This window comes from Pelodiscus sinensis, chromosome 11 (genome assembly GCF_049634645.1).
Source record: "Pelodiscus sinensis isolate JC-2024 chromosome 11, ASM4963464v1, whole genome shotgun sequence".
In the NCBI taxonomy this organism is placed as follows: Eukaryota; Metazoa; Chordata; order Testudines; family Trionychidae; genus Pelodiscus; species Pelodiscus sinensis.
The window spans coordinates 3,398,922-3,413,264 of NC_134721.1; the positions used below are offsets into that span (position 1 = coordinate 3,398,922).

General features: G+C 46.5%; 1 protein-coding gene across 12 annotated transcripts in view; it reads right to left on the bottom strand.

The window, feature by feature from the left end:
* The window catches only part of CADPS (calcium dependent secretion activator), a 422,307-nt gene that overhangs the window by 43,044 nt on the left and 364,920 nt on the right, over positions 1-14,343 (bottom strand). For all 12 annotated transcript variants that reach the window (XM_075938476.1, XM_075938477.1, XM_075938474.1 and 9 more), the window contains 2 exons: positions 7,023-7,097; positions 5,258-5,341 (listed from right to left, as the gene is read on the bottom strand). In XM_075938476.1, the coding sequence (XP_075794591.1) occupies positions 5,258-5,341; positions 7,023-7,097 (159 nt within the window). The remainder of the gene's footprint in view (positions 1-5,257; positions 5,342-7,022; positions 7,098-14,343) is intronic.

Sequence of the window (14,343 nt, forward strand, 5' to 3'; positions counted from 1 at the left end):
AAGGCTCACAGCTGAAATCTTCCATGAAGCTTATGCTTTTTAATGAGGATAAGCACAGCTCTCCATCCTTGTTTGGGTGTAAAAGCTCACCTGCTTCTAAATATTTCTAAAGCTACCATTAAAACAGGCTAAATATAACACGCGCACAGTTGCATCTTGGGAGGAATAAATTATGTGTCCTGAATGAGGGGCTGACTATGTGTGAGACAGAATGTGTGAGTGGGTGGATGTATTTGTATGGAGTGCGTGGGGAGGAGGAGGGGGGCGTGTGTGCGAATAATTAAGCAAAATGAGGCGATACAAAAGACCAGAGTGGTGACGACGGCTGAAGGTACCATTTCAAGTAGTTCCAGCACCGAGACCCCCCAAACTGGGGTGAAGGAACAGGGAGAAGCCATCATGTATTCTTGGATATATTTAAAAACGCAACAAGTGAGTCTACGACTCATTGGGCAAGGGCACAAAAAACCAGCCCACGGCAGCTTACCCTGGCCACAAGCGTCACACCTGAAAGGTTTAAAAAGAGGAGTGGAACAGCTCTGGCAGTACCATGAGTCAGTGGGCGTGATGGAGGAATTACTGAGTGATTTTCTCTGGCCTGCACCACTCGGGAGACTCAGAACAGATGCGCATCATGATCCCTTCCAGCCTTCAGGATGAAAACTCAGAAAAAGAAATGCTAGACATGACAAGACACAGAGCTGCAGGAAAAATAAACGTTTCATTCTCCCTGTGGTAAGGAGATGGCCCATCTGACTTCACAATCTTCCTGGTTTTCCTCCTCACACCCCACAGCGGAAGTAAGACAGCACAGCTGTCCCCAAGTGGACAGGTAGTCGGTCAACGAGCTGGCTTCTGTCCTGTTGGTGGAAGGAAAGCTTTTCCATTGACTTGGAGAGGAGAAGGAAGCCCAAGTCACACAGGATAGGTCTACACAGCCTAGGTCAGCAAGTCCGGGTCATCAGCTTGTGTCGCAGCACTAGAAATAGCAGCGTACACACTGTGGATTGATCTCAATCTTGGGTTCTGAAGCCCAGGAGACCGTGGTGGGTTGCACAGCCACAGTTGCCACATGGCTACCTTTAGCACAATAGCGCCAGCCTGACTTTGTCCACGTGGGTTCAATGACTCATGGATGCGGGCTGTGTAGACATACCATAGGGAGTTTCCTGCAGACCAGGGAACTGAACCTGCTTCTCTTAAATCCCAGCCTGGCACCTCATTATGGGACCATCCTTCCTCAGTGAGTAAAGATGTAACAAGAATAATTCCATCTTCCTTCCACAGTCTCCCCTTCACCCACAAAAAATGAAGCCTCTTTAAAAAAACCCAAAGAAACCCAAAGCGAATAATGATTTGTTTTTTCTCTAAAGTAAGATTTGGCTACATGTAGTGAAGTTTCCAAACAACCAGACGTTGTGTAAGTTTTGCAAGGCTGCAGTTTTTCCACAAATGATGCGACTTTCCTGTGAAATGTCTCAGTTTACCATAAAAATTTGTGAAGAACAAAGATAAGATCTTTTGCATCTCTCCCGTGGGTAACGTCTGCTCTTTTGTTTTTAATTAACGTCATTGTCATACTTTGCTGTTCAATGAAAGAGGCCCTCCAGATTAAACAGCACCTCCGCAACTGTCATTGCTTATGACTCAGTGGAACTTCACAGGCAGACACCCATTGCATGACTGGACTGGAGATCCCAAGACAGATTCGACTGTAAAAAAGACTGGCCAAATGTAAAGGGGCATTTTCATTCCGATGCTCTTTATAACGAAGGGGCTAGTGAGAACTTTACCACGGTGCCTTAATATTGAATTTCAAGGCAAGAATTGAAAAGAAGGATTTCCTACTGGGTGATAAAACTGTCTTGTCAGAAGACCCCCCCCCCCCCTTGAGTACATGTAGTTTCTGAGTGGAAAACATGCAATGGAAGAAGTCGGTCGGAGGGGGAGGGGGATTAGGGCTTTCTAGAATTAAAAAGGCGTGGTCCAGAGCACTTTGTTCACCCAGGGAGTCGTGAGTGATGGCGTCTCTCTGTATCACCGTAGACACGAAACACAGACGACGATGTTCATAGGGTGGGAAATTGTCTTGCTCGGCAGAGCATTCCTGGGTGCGGTACCAATGGGGCTGGGGTCCTTGGAAAGTGCCATTCAAAGCCCTGTGGTGGGAGGTGCTGGTGACAGTGTGGGGTGGTCATTTACTTTCCACAGCTGGCCAGAGAGGTCGCCTGTCAGGAGTTACTCTGGGTAGAGTTTCACAGCTTAATCAAGCCGTAGCCACTAGGTCGAAATCCCAATCTCCGTCCGCCTCCCATTGCTCTTCACGATTCAGGCCTGGAGACAGGGACTCTGTTCACACAGCAGTAGAAGGGAGCAGCACAAGTCAAACCATTCACTGTAAACAGCATGAGGTGGTGTGAGAGAGGCAGCATCCTCCCAGGAACAGCTTGGAGTCACAGAGAAGGAAGAATTGCACATTACACGGTCTACCCAGGCTGATGCTGGCACTTCCGATGCCTGAAAAGCTGCCGCCTCCACAACCGCTGCTGTTGGCACCAGAGCACACTCAGAATCTTCTCTAAGACACTCCAAGATGAAGGAAGGCAGCCAGCCTCAGCCCTTCACCCCTCTCTGGAAGAGAGGAACTCTTGGGAATGAGCACGACCTGTTGTTTGGTTTTAACAATACTGGAGTGTTGAGGAGGATTCTGGGGCAGTGAGGGGGAAGCAGAAGGACAAGGGAACGTGGGATAAAGAACCACTAAAACACAAAGGGGGATTAATCTCATGGAGGTAGACCAAAGAGACTGCTGAAGACACATACGCCGAGTTCATAGGGACAATCAGTTTGATACTGCGGATGAGCTCTTCCTGGCGACCACGATACTACAGTCTCACCAAGGTCCGTGACACTGTGCTGGTGACAATGAAATAAGTGGGAGTCGTACGTGATCTCACTCTTCTAAAAATCCCAGGAATTTGAAATAGGAGAATACAAATCCTGGTTCAGGACCGAGACGTAATTCGTACTTAAATGGTTTCATGGAGGCTGGTAGAATGAGAGGTCATAGCACTGCTATTTGGTCAGGTGAGACAATCGATAACATGTATCTGTAATGGGAGTCCTGTCTCCTGCCCAGGAGCAGTTCAATCCCTAGTGAACGGAAGATTCAGAGGTTCCATATGTTCTGTATTGGGGCCTGATGGGTCAAATTTTCAAAGCAGTTTCCAAACACACACACAAAATTATTCACCCAGACAGAGGCAAAAGAGGTATTTGTGCACCTGTTTGTGAGTAGAAACAGAACAGAAAAATAGAAAAGAAGGGTTGGAAGGGACCTCAAGAGCTCACAGAGTAAAAAACCAAACAAACTATTTTTGAGCCCAGATGAAAAGTTCTACTGTTGCAAAAAGAGATGTGCTTCCAAAATTTATGGCGTCCATTTTCAGAGGACCTTGGAAAATTGATCTTTATGTGTCTTTTCTCTGGGCTTATCAAAATAAATCCACAATAAAGCTTGGCACTTTGTGCACCTGTTTGTGAGTAGAAACAGAACACAAGTTTACAAGCTGTATTCACACAAGAATACCATTCGCATCCTTTCTGTTGCCAGCAAATCAGTCAGCATCACAGGTCAACATTTAGGCTATGTCTAGACTGCAGGTTTCTTTCGAAAGAAGTTTTCCTGGAAGAGATCTTCCAAAAAAAAAAAAAACCTTCTTCTGAAAGAGAGCATCTACATAGCAAAAGCGCATCGAAAAAGCAATCTGCTTTTTCGAAAGCTAGCGTCCACACTGAATGGATGCTGTCTCGCATTTCAGCTGTGATTACTATGGACAGAGTGGCCACTAGGGCACCTGTGCTTTTTCCTCTTTCCTTTTCTTTCAAAAGAACTCCCTCTTCCCTGATCACACACGCCTTTTTCTGAAAGAGTACTTTCGGAAAAAGGCTTCTTCCTTGTAGAAAGGTTTACCAATGTTGGAATTTTTTTTCGAAAGAACGCGATTGCAGTGTGGATGCAAGTGAAGTTTTTTCAGAAAAATGGCCGTTTCCCCAAAAGAATGCTGCAGTGTAGACATACCCTTAGTAGGAGGAGCAGTATTTGAGTTTTACAATTTTACTTAGAAACCAAATACGGTTTCAGGGGCTAGGTCCATTGAGAATGTATAGCCAGAGGTCATTTTTTCCTATCTTCTTTTTTTTAGAAACAATAGGGGACTGTTCACATTTCATATTCGTTTGCTTCTTGAAATGGGCGTCCCCACAGAGGCTAATGGCACAAACATAAAGCAAGAAATGCACGATAACCCTTTGATGCAAGTCAGACAAAAGATGCAATTCCTCTGCTTCAGCTGCAGCTGAGAAGAGTAGCTATAACACCTAACATGGAGAAGGCTGGAATGTTGTTGCTGTCAAGGCTTCTAAGCTGTTACTGCTGCTCAGTGCTGCTTTCTTTGGAGCTCCAAAGTTAGTAGCCCCAGCAGAGAGCACAGCCCGGTAATTCAGCAGATCTTGATGTTACTCACACAGAAAGACCACGGGCATGGCTTAGTGACAAAGGCGCTCAGCCATGTTGAGTGGTCCTCAAGACACAGCTCTAACGGCACACGCAAGTCTATCAACAGGAGTGCTCAGTGGTAAGGTGAGTCTCAGTCAGCAGCAAAAGTTTCCGCTGTCCCCAGGCTACACAAAGGGTTACGGTGAGGTACCCCCACGGTTATATAGATTGAGACAAACAAGTTACGTACCACTTTACATGCGCCATGACATCTGTTTGTTACCTCCCCTTGTACCTTGTTCCAGACGTTTTGGACAAAACGTGGCTATTCATGTCAAACCATCTTATTTTGTGCGAGACTAGGGGTGTCCTTTTGTACTAGCCTTCTGGAATGTATTTATGTAAATATGTAGTACCTAGTAGTACTTAGGAGTGCCTGTATTTTAGCAACACTAGCAACAATGTTGCCAACTTCAGGTACCAGAGAGTGAATCTGTAAGGGTCTTTCCCCAGGTCCTGTGCTCCAGGCTCTCTCTGTCTACTGTAATTCGGTGTTTGAATGCCTTTTAACTTTATTACAGCATGGCAATCCAGGGTTATCAGCTGTTTACATTAAGCTTTGTGTGTGGTCGTAGCAAGCTTTGCTTATTGAGAAAGACTTTTTCCCCAGGTAACCTATTAGAAGAGCTGAATGAATTAACAGTAAAAAACAGGTAAGCAAACAATCATGAAAACAAGAAAGAGGTTTTCTCTACTCACAGTAAATGACAAAAAAGAAGAAAACAAAGTCCCTTCGTCGTATCTGGACAGTTTGGCTAAGACTCCTTCCAGAATGGTGACAAACTATTGAAAAGAAAAAGATTTCAATCACTTTTAAACTCAGAGGGAGAAATTCTGATCTGATTTACAATGGGTTTGTTGGATCAATGCCAACAAACTCAAGGTTTACAGTTATGTAAGTGAGAGCAGGACCAAGCTCATACTGTCTGTAACCGATCATTCTGAATTTCAAGTTCAGGTTAAGTCTTGCAGAGCATTTATGCAGGGAATAAATGTCACACCCCTTTTTTGGCACTACACAGCTTACCTCTAACGCTATCAATCACCTGGGTACTACTGGTTACCTTGCCTCCTTTCTGGGTAATGTTGGAGCACTCATGCTCCCTCTCGTGGGAGTCCATGAACACCAGCTCCTACGAAGGGAGGTCACATGGCTCATGTTCCCAGTGAGAGAGAACAAGGAGGTGCCAGTGGTCAGCCTTGCAGGATACTCCGATTGGAATCAGTTGGGGGGACCACATTTCAAGGTCTTCACATGGCGTACCAGTGATGGCTGACGTCTGGGCTGCAGTGCTGTTCTCAGTTTGAAAATAGAGAACAAGCAGTATGGACATCCACCCTACCTATCTACGTATTTGTTTTAGCACTCATCGCCACAGGCTACGTCAACACTGCAGGCTTCTTGTGCAAGAAGCCTTTTGCGCAAGAGTTTTTGCGCAAAAACTTCTTGTGCAAGAGCATGTCCGCACCTCAAAGCGCATCGCAAAAGTGATGTGCTTTTGCACAAGAGAGCATCCACGCTGCATGGATGCTCTTGCACAAGAAAGCTCTGCTTTCTAGTCACAGAATGGCCATGAAAGCACCTGTGCTTTTTCCCAGAGCGGTTTCTTGCGCAAGAAACCCGTCTGGAGTGTCCACACTTGCCTTTTTGCGCAATAGCTGTAGCGCAAAAGGGAGTTATGTCTCGTATAAGGAGATTTACCTACGCCAGAAAAAGCCCTCTGTTCTGCCGTTTTACTGCTGATTTACTTGCGCAAAAGCGCATTTGAGGTGTGGACGCTCCACAGATTTTTGCGCAAAAACCTTGCAGTGTAGACATAGCCACAGGGTTTCAGAGCTAAATTTAGGCATCTAAAATATCATACCGCTCTCATTAAAACTCAATTTCTACACAAGGGAACGTGATACTACACTGCCATGGACAGCCCCACCCAAGGTCAGGACTATGCTAGGTGCTGTATATGCACATAGAGTCCTAAAGAGCTAATGACCTAAACAGACATTTTGGAATGTCTCCTGGTACCCCAAGGCCATGGACCTCAACCTTGCTCCTACAAACTTTTCATGGGCACAACTTTTGCATGCATTGCGTGTGTTGTCGGACAGCTATCTCCATGGCCTATGCAGAAGGAAATATTTCTAGCTATATTTAATCACGCCCACAACTGAGGACAGCTTGTGTGCATGACTGCGGGTTTCTATGCACAGAAGATGGTGGACGCAAACACATAGATGTTTCCTGAATACTTTTTCTTTTTGGCGCCATTTGTTAATCCCGTTCCATGGCCGTACTGCATCTCAAGCGTCAGAGAGTCAGGATGAAAGCAATGAGTGATGCACGATCTTCCCCGCGAGAAACAACAAACCAATTTAACTTCTTAATGTGTCACATTTTAATGGAAATGCACCTACATAAAGAAAGCGATGTTAACAGCGAATCATTTCACCTGCGGCCGAAGGTTACCTTTGCCACTAAGAGTGTTATCATTTCTTTGACGGTTTCTTCAATTAGTTCATCTATTTTTGAATGGTACTGGTGCTAAGAAAAAAAAAAAGAGAAAGGCAGAGGTAAATATTAGCACTGATCCAAGTGACAGCACTGTGATTGTTAGCCTCTTCCCATGCTAAGCAGAATTTGTAATCGTATTAGCTAAGAAACATGCAGTGTATTACTCTGTGCCTCACTGATGTGGATAGTAATTACTGCCATATACATAGGGTTTTTAATTCAGGGGCCTCGGTCTGTACTTTCAAAGGTGGGCAAACCTCTGCAGTATGCATGTAGCTCCGCGGACACCAACGCTGGTGACTTATTTGTAATGAAAGAGGTTCCGTAGGCAGCATTTATAACTGATGCAGCAAGCCCACAGGTAGCAGGGCTATGAGCTGCCAAACCTAGAGGTGCCGGGGCTTAGCCCTGGGAAACCCGGGTACAAATTAAGCACTGAGAGGCGCTAAATGGACGTGTCGGGAGAGAGGGGGAGGACTTTGGCACTCATATCCCATGAGAAATATTAATATAATACTTAGCACTTCTAGAGCTTTCTACAGTGTTGCACCAGTGTTGACTAATTAATTTTATAATGGAATAATTTAACTCCCTACCGAAAAGAGCAACCACCGGGAGAGTACATGGCAATTTTCGAAGGGGACAGCCATCCAAGGCATCATTTCGGGAGAGTGGGGGAGCAGCGGCTGTGCTTACCAGGATGCGGCTTGCTTTTCTTTCCATTTACCGGACGATCAGAGAGCGAGAGGAAAGTGCTTGGATTCCGTGCATGCCCCTCACTCCTGGCTGGTGAAGGGAGGGAGCAGAGGAATAATTCACGGAATCCAAGTACTTTCCCCTTGCTCCCTGATCATCGGGGGAACGGGAAGAAAAGCAAAAGGCATCCCGGGATGAATGGCTGCTGCTCACCCTGCTCTCCCAAAACGCCACCCTGGACAGTCATGCTGCCTGGGGCCTTAGGAAAGGCAGGGAAGAAGGATTTCTGCAGACAGAGCAGCGAGTGGAATATCTTGAACCATTTGAGGAGTCCCACCAAACTGGCAAAAAGTGACACCGAACCTGCTGGGCTCTGTTTCAGCCATGCACGTAGGGTGTGTCCGTACTGCTCTGGGGATGGGCTCCCAGCCTGGCTCCAGAGATTTGGATTAGTGGGGCTTTGAGCTAAAAATAGCTGCATAGTGGTTACTTTGACATTGTGGTTCAGGCTGGAGCTTGGGCTCTGAAGCCAGGGGGTGTGTTGGGCTGTCTACATTGCTATTTTTGGCCTAGTCGTTCAAGCCCTGCTAGTACAAGGCAGCAGGCCTGGGCTGGGAGTCTCGTTCCCAGATGCCGTGGCCACAGACCATTTAGCATGTGTTCCAGGTCAGAGGCACAGACACAAGTCCTTCAAGTTAAGTGCTCGTTAAAATGCTTGTGGAATTGATGCCTTTATGATCCTGACATATCTCGGGTTTCGTCTCATGCACCTCCACCAGTATAGCGCCCTCTGCTGCTAGTACTGTTCTGGCCCAGCATTAGCTGACGGGAAAGAGCGCCACCTACTGATTGACCAGTACTAGTACTTGAAGCACCTACTTTTTCTATAGCACCTCTCCTCCAGGCTCCCACTGGACCAAGCCTCACTTAGCTTTTCAGCTCTGATGCAACTGTGTGATCTGGCTACAATAGATACTAAAACGTTTTTGGGCTAATTTAGAAAAAACTGTAGCTAGAGGATTTAATCATCAAAACCCACATTCTTATTTTCAGTGAAATGAAAAATATATGTTTTCCAACATAAAACATTTGATTTTTAAATAATTTTTAAAGTATTGATCTTCATCCCTATTTTCATTAATGTTGTTTTAAAATGTTAACATAAAATAACATTGGAAGAGAGAAATCTGCTATAAAGACTAGTCATGCTTCGGGAAAACAAAGACCAAAAGGGCAATTCAAACTGTTGGTTCCTTGACATTTACTAAATAGTTTTTATCGGTTTGAACTGCTCTACATGTTATTTTGCAATAAAACAACAACATATGATTACAGGTACTTGGAAAAAAGAAATAAAATGTAGGACACACTTACCCACTCTTTAGCAAACTTTCAGGTGTTTGGGGACAGAAATTAAGAGGAAGGTGCAGAAGACAGGAAAAAGAACACATGAAGATAAGCAATAAATAAAATAAAATTTTCAAAAAAAAAGTGGGGTGTATTCAATGGGTTCATGAAAAAAGCAGCAGCATGCACAGAAATGATAAGCAATGGAAAACAAAACATGAAAAAATACCCTGAACTGAAATACCAGCGATTGCTATCTCATATTTATAGACAGTAAAAGGGTGTGTGTTGATAGCGACTGTACGTCTCTGATGAGAAAGTATAAGGATTTGTTTTCGTTGTACCTGGAAGACTGACAGCAACAATATGTACAATTTTACAGCTCAGTTTCAATATAGGGGGACCTGAATTAAGAACTGGATGTGAGATTATTAGTCTTGGTATTGAACTAGGGCAGGTGTGTTAAGTAGTGCAGCCCCTGGTCTCCAAAAGTTAGCATCCTTAACAGGGTTCCCTCGAAGGTGTGCTCCTGCAGGGTCATGCACCAAAAATTTGCTTCCTGCCCACCTCCTCAGAAGAGCTGTGCAGTGGCTGCTCAGCTGCTCTGGGGCGGGGCCATATGGTGGGCAGCTGCCCCCCCCCAGGAGCAGCAGGGCAGCCACCTTGTGGCCCTAGCTTCAGCCCTTCCCTAGGGCTGGAACTATGGGTCATGTGCCAGGAGGCAGCTCCTCCAGCAGCCCCAGTCGGGGCCATAACCGGAGCTGCATTGCAGGTGGCCAGCAGTCCCGGCTGGGGCCAGGGCCGGAGCTGCATGTGCAGCCACATGGCAGCTGCTCCAGTGGCCCCAGCTGTGGCCAGAGCCACATCGTGGTATGGCTGCTCCTCCAGGGCCAGAGCTGCATTGTGGGCAGCCAGTGGCTGCTCCTTTGGCGGCCGTGGCCGGGGTCAGGGCTGGAGCCATGTTGTGGGCAGCTGCTATTCTGGTAGCTCCAGCGGGGGCCAGAACAGGAGCCACGTCATGGGCAGCCAGCAGCAGCTCATCCAGCAGCAGAGGAGGAGCCACACATGCAGCTACGTGGCGGGCAGCAGCTGCACTGGCAGCCCCTGCTGGGGTGGGGGTCGATCCTGCCAGGCTGGAGCATCCCTGTCTATGGCGCATCAGGCCCCACGGAGCTGGAGCAGCCACTGACAGTAAGGAATAAGCATCACCTAGTAAGGGAGATGTTAGCCATTCCCACCCCTATTTTGAGTAGGAGTTTAATAGTTGGGCTTTATTGTTTTATATTGAGAGTGTGTGTGTGTGTGTGTGTGTGTGTGTGTGTGTGTGTGTGTGTGTGCACTAAGTTGGTTTTTGTTTTTAAACCACCCAACTGGTGTCCTTTTTTGAGCTTAAAAAAAAAGTAAACAGTATTATTTTTTGTATTTTATAGGACTATCCATAATTATTTTTAAATTTTTATTTTAATGATAATTTTTTATGGTTTTAGTTGCTTTAGTATTGACAAAGGGATTTAGGGTGTTTATTTTGGGTTTCTCTTTTTATGTTCATTTAATTTACATTTAATATGAATCACTTAAGGAAAAAAAGTTCAGCTTTGTGAGAGCCTCAGGACACTTGAAGAGAACTAATGAAGTGAAGGCTGTCAATAGATGCTCACGGCCAGATAAAGGGGAGCTGTCAGTTTTGCAACCTTGAATAAAATATTTGAATGGATTTTCAGTGTAATTTTTAAAAAGCTAATTTATATATATATAATTTTTTTTAAAGTTTTTTTTTGAAAATGTGAGGTCCTTTGCTGTGTTTATTATGAGAGACTATTTTAAACTTTCTTGGCTTCTCTTTTGCTAGCTGAGGTTTTGAACTTTTTTGTTTTTAAAATGATTTTACACTTTCAAAGAGCTTTGGGGTACATGTGTGTAAATTTCAAGTTATGAACAAATGACACATTTAAGTTGCTTATATTTATATACTGCGATTCATTTTTATATTTACGCTTTGACCAAGGCTGTTTTTTTTTCCCCAGGTGAGGTCTTTTTTGGCCTGGGCTTTGTTAACTGCAGTATTTTAGCAATGTTTAGTTCCATCTTTTCCTTCCTTGTTTCAGCCATCTGATCTTAACTACTTTTTTTTTTAATAGCTGAACAATTTAAATGGGGTTGTTCTTGTTCCTGCTGCACACAAACATGTATATATGGAAAATCTTAGAGGGAACATTGATCCTTAATAAGCATAATGGAATTAGCATTTGGCTGAACCTTGTAGACCACGGGTGGGCAATAATTTTTGATGGGGAAGGTACTCCAAGAATCTGGAAAGTGGTCGAGGGCCGCACTCTTCCATGATATTAATGGAGGAGGTGCGGGATCTGGGGTAGGGGTTGGGTGTAGAAGGGAGCTTGAGGTAAAGGATTGGGTTGCAGGAAGGAGAGAGGGGTCTGGGAGGGAGTTTGGGTGAAGAAGGGCAGGGGACTGGGGTGCAGGAGTTTGGGTTGTGACTTAGGGTAGGAGGGGATTGTGACCTGGAGCAGAGGATTGGGGTGCCAGATCTGGGAGGGGGTATGGGTGCAGGCGAGGGGCAGAGGCAGGCTCTGGCCAGGAGACTTACCAGCTAGCAGCCCAACCAGCCTGCCTGCCTACAGAGCTAAATGCCCACAGAGCTTAAAACGATTCTCAGCCAGCCTGTCTGCCTGCCCCATGCCTGCACAGGCTGCAGGGCCATGAGCTTGTGTGAATAACTGAGCTGAAGGCTGAGGGGGGCATAGTGCTGTGTATGCTGCCTGTTATTCAGACAGAAACTGGCCAATGGGATTGTGTTAGGGGCGGGGGGGGGCTACGCCTGAAACCTTCCCCGCCTTCCCTCTGGGATCACAGGTTTGAAAGAGAAATAGCCCCACAGCTGCTTTTCTGAGTGGTGTGCGGGGCAAGCAGAGGAGTCTGCCTGGGGCTCCCTGCTGCATCCGTGGGCCAGATGCTGTGGCTTGATGGGCCGGATCTGGCTCATGGGCCATATTTTGCCCAGGCCTGTTGCAGACAGACCAAGGAAAGGTGAGAGCCCCCAATACCAGGATGTAGCTCGCCCACTTCCATAGGTTGGGGCTGTTCTGTAGCAAAAGCTATTTTTATATAAACCACCATTTGTTTCTTGAAAAATGTTTGTTTCAAAGTCCTGCTTTGTAGGTCAAAAACTTGTTCCAATGCCTTATAGTAACCATAGTTACACGACAAATATTCTTATATATGTAGCTACATTATATGTACTCATTTGGCAGCACTTCAACAATCTGCAGAACTCACAAGAGTTAGGAAAGGCAGCTGCAGCTGCTGAGACCCAGGGTGCACCCAGAGGGGCTGGGCTGCATTATGGGGGGTGCATCTGGCACCTTGGTCAGGACCTGTAGGAAGAGACGAGGAATAGTAACGGAACTCAGCACGTATCTGGAGAGGTGGCATTTTGTCCACGTTCACCTCGCCTCCGACAGCATCTTCTGTCTGTAGGGAAGCCCTGGAAACAGAGCAGAAGGCACCTGTGGAAGGTGACGACTCCCACGCCGGTGGGGAAGACTGCTCTCTCATCTGGGAGGGAGAGCTGGGGTAGGTGTCACATGGTAGCGGGAGGATGATGAAGCTGGGAACCGCAGCTGAGGGCCCAACAGAGTGGAGTGAGGTGGGAGAGTAGAGGCAGAAGAGGAAGTGGCTGAGCGGAGTCGGGGTGCCGGTGCTGAAGGTTGGGAGAAGGGAAGGTATCTGAATTAAAGCCACAGACAGCAGTAATGTCTGCTTGTACCTGTCTGCTACAGCTATAGGTTGGCAAGGTGGCGGCTGACCTAGGTCCACCGATCTGTCCCAAACATCCCCCGTTTGACAGCCGTGTGGGAGCCCTTTGACACCCAGAATGCAGTGTGGCATCTGCACTCCTCTGAGCAGGGGCCAGCGACTCTCTGGGAGGAGGGCGTCAAGCAGTGAGGGTCAGAGGTGGAATCTGAGCAGTTCTTGCCTCGCTTGCTGGAGGTGGTGGTGCACTCGTTTGTGCTCTTCAGAATTACTACGAGGGCTCAGTTTCATTCCTGAGGGTGGAGACTTGTCCACTCCTCTGGGTGTCCTTCCACCTGAGGTGCAAGTTTCTCCATCTCTTTCTTGCTGGAGCTGATGTTTTCCTTTCTGCTCCAACTGCCCCACAAGGAATCTCTGGATGTGCCGCGTTTGCAGAAATTTGGTCAGGATGATAGATGACCGGTGGGACGCAGGCCACATGGTGGGGAGTCCGTGCCAGTGGATGAAAGACACGTTGCAAGTAGTGTCTTCAGCACCCCCTAACAGAAGCAGCTGGGAGGGTGTAACCATTTTGAGTACGTACATCAGGGATAAGTCTAGACTAAATCCCTTTTTCAGAAAAGGGATGTAAATTAGAAGTATTGAAATTGCTCATGAAGTAGGGATTTAAATATCCCATGCTTCATTAGCATAAAAATGGCCACCACTTTTTTTCGGCATGGAGCTTTGTCGGAGAAAAGAGGCAGTCAAGAGGTTGATCTTTCGAGAAATAAAGCCTTTTTCAAAAGATCCTGTAAACCTCATTTCATGAGGGATAAGGGATCTTTTGAAAAAGGCTTTATTTCTTGAAAGATCAGCCTCCAGACTGCCGCTTTTCTCTGCCAAAGCTCCGTGCCGAAAAAAAGTGGCTGCCATTTTTATGCTAATGAAGTGCGGGATATTTAAATCCTTGCTTCATTAGCAATTTTGATGTGCCTAATCTGCCTCTCTGTCGGCAGAGAGATGCAGTCTAGACACACCCCAGGGGTCGGCAATAAAACATCCTGCAGTCCGCAGGGAAGGTCCCGGTGCCTCAGCAGGCATCCGAGGATTGCAGCTCTGGTTGGCCGCAAATCGCAGAGGGGAATGTTTTGCCCTCCTCTGCTTCTGGAGAGGCCATACTTCTGGCTGGTCTCCTGCTCTCAAACAGCCAGTGTTCCCAAGGGGGCATGATGGGAACACAAAAAGGCTTTGGCCAGGTCACCTTTCTCCTGGCCATGCTTTCTAAGGGTGCATGTAAAGGAAGGGTGTGTATGAGGAAGGGTGTGTATAAGGAAGCTCCCTCTGGTATTTGTTACAAGGCAGGCAAAGCTAGACTTAGGCCAGGCCTACACTAGACCCAGCAACTTGGCTTAAGGTTAGCAACTCCAGCTATGTAGACTACGTAGCTGGAGTTGGCTTACCTTAAGCTGAGCTTGGCGGC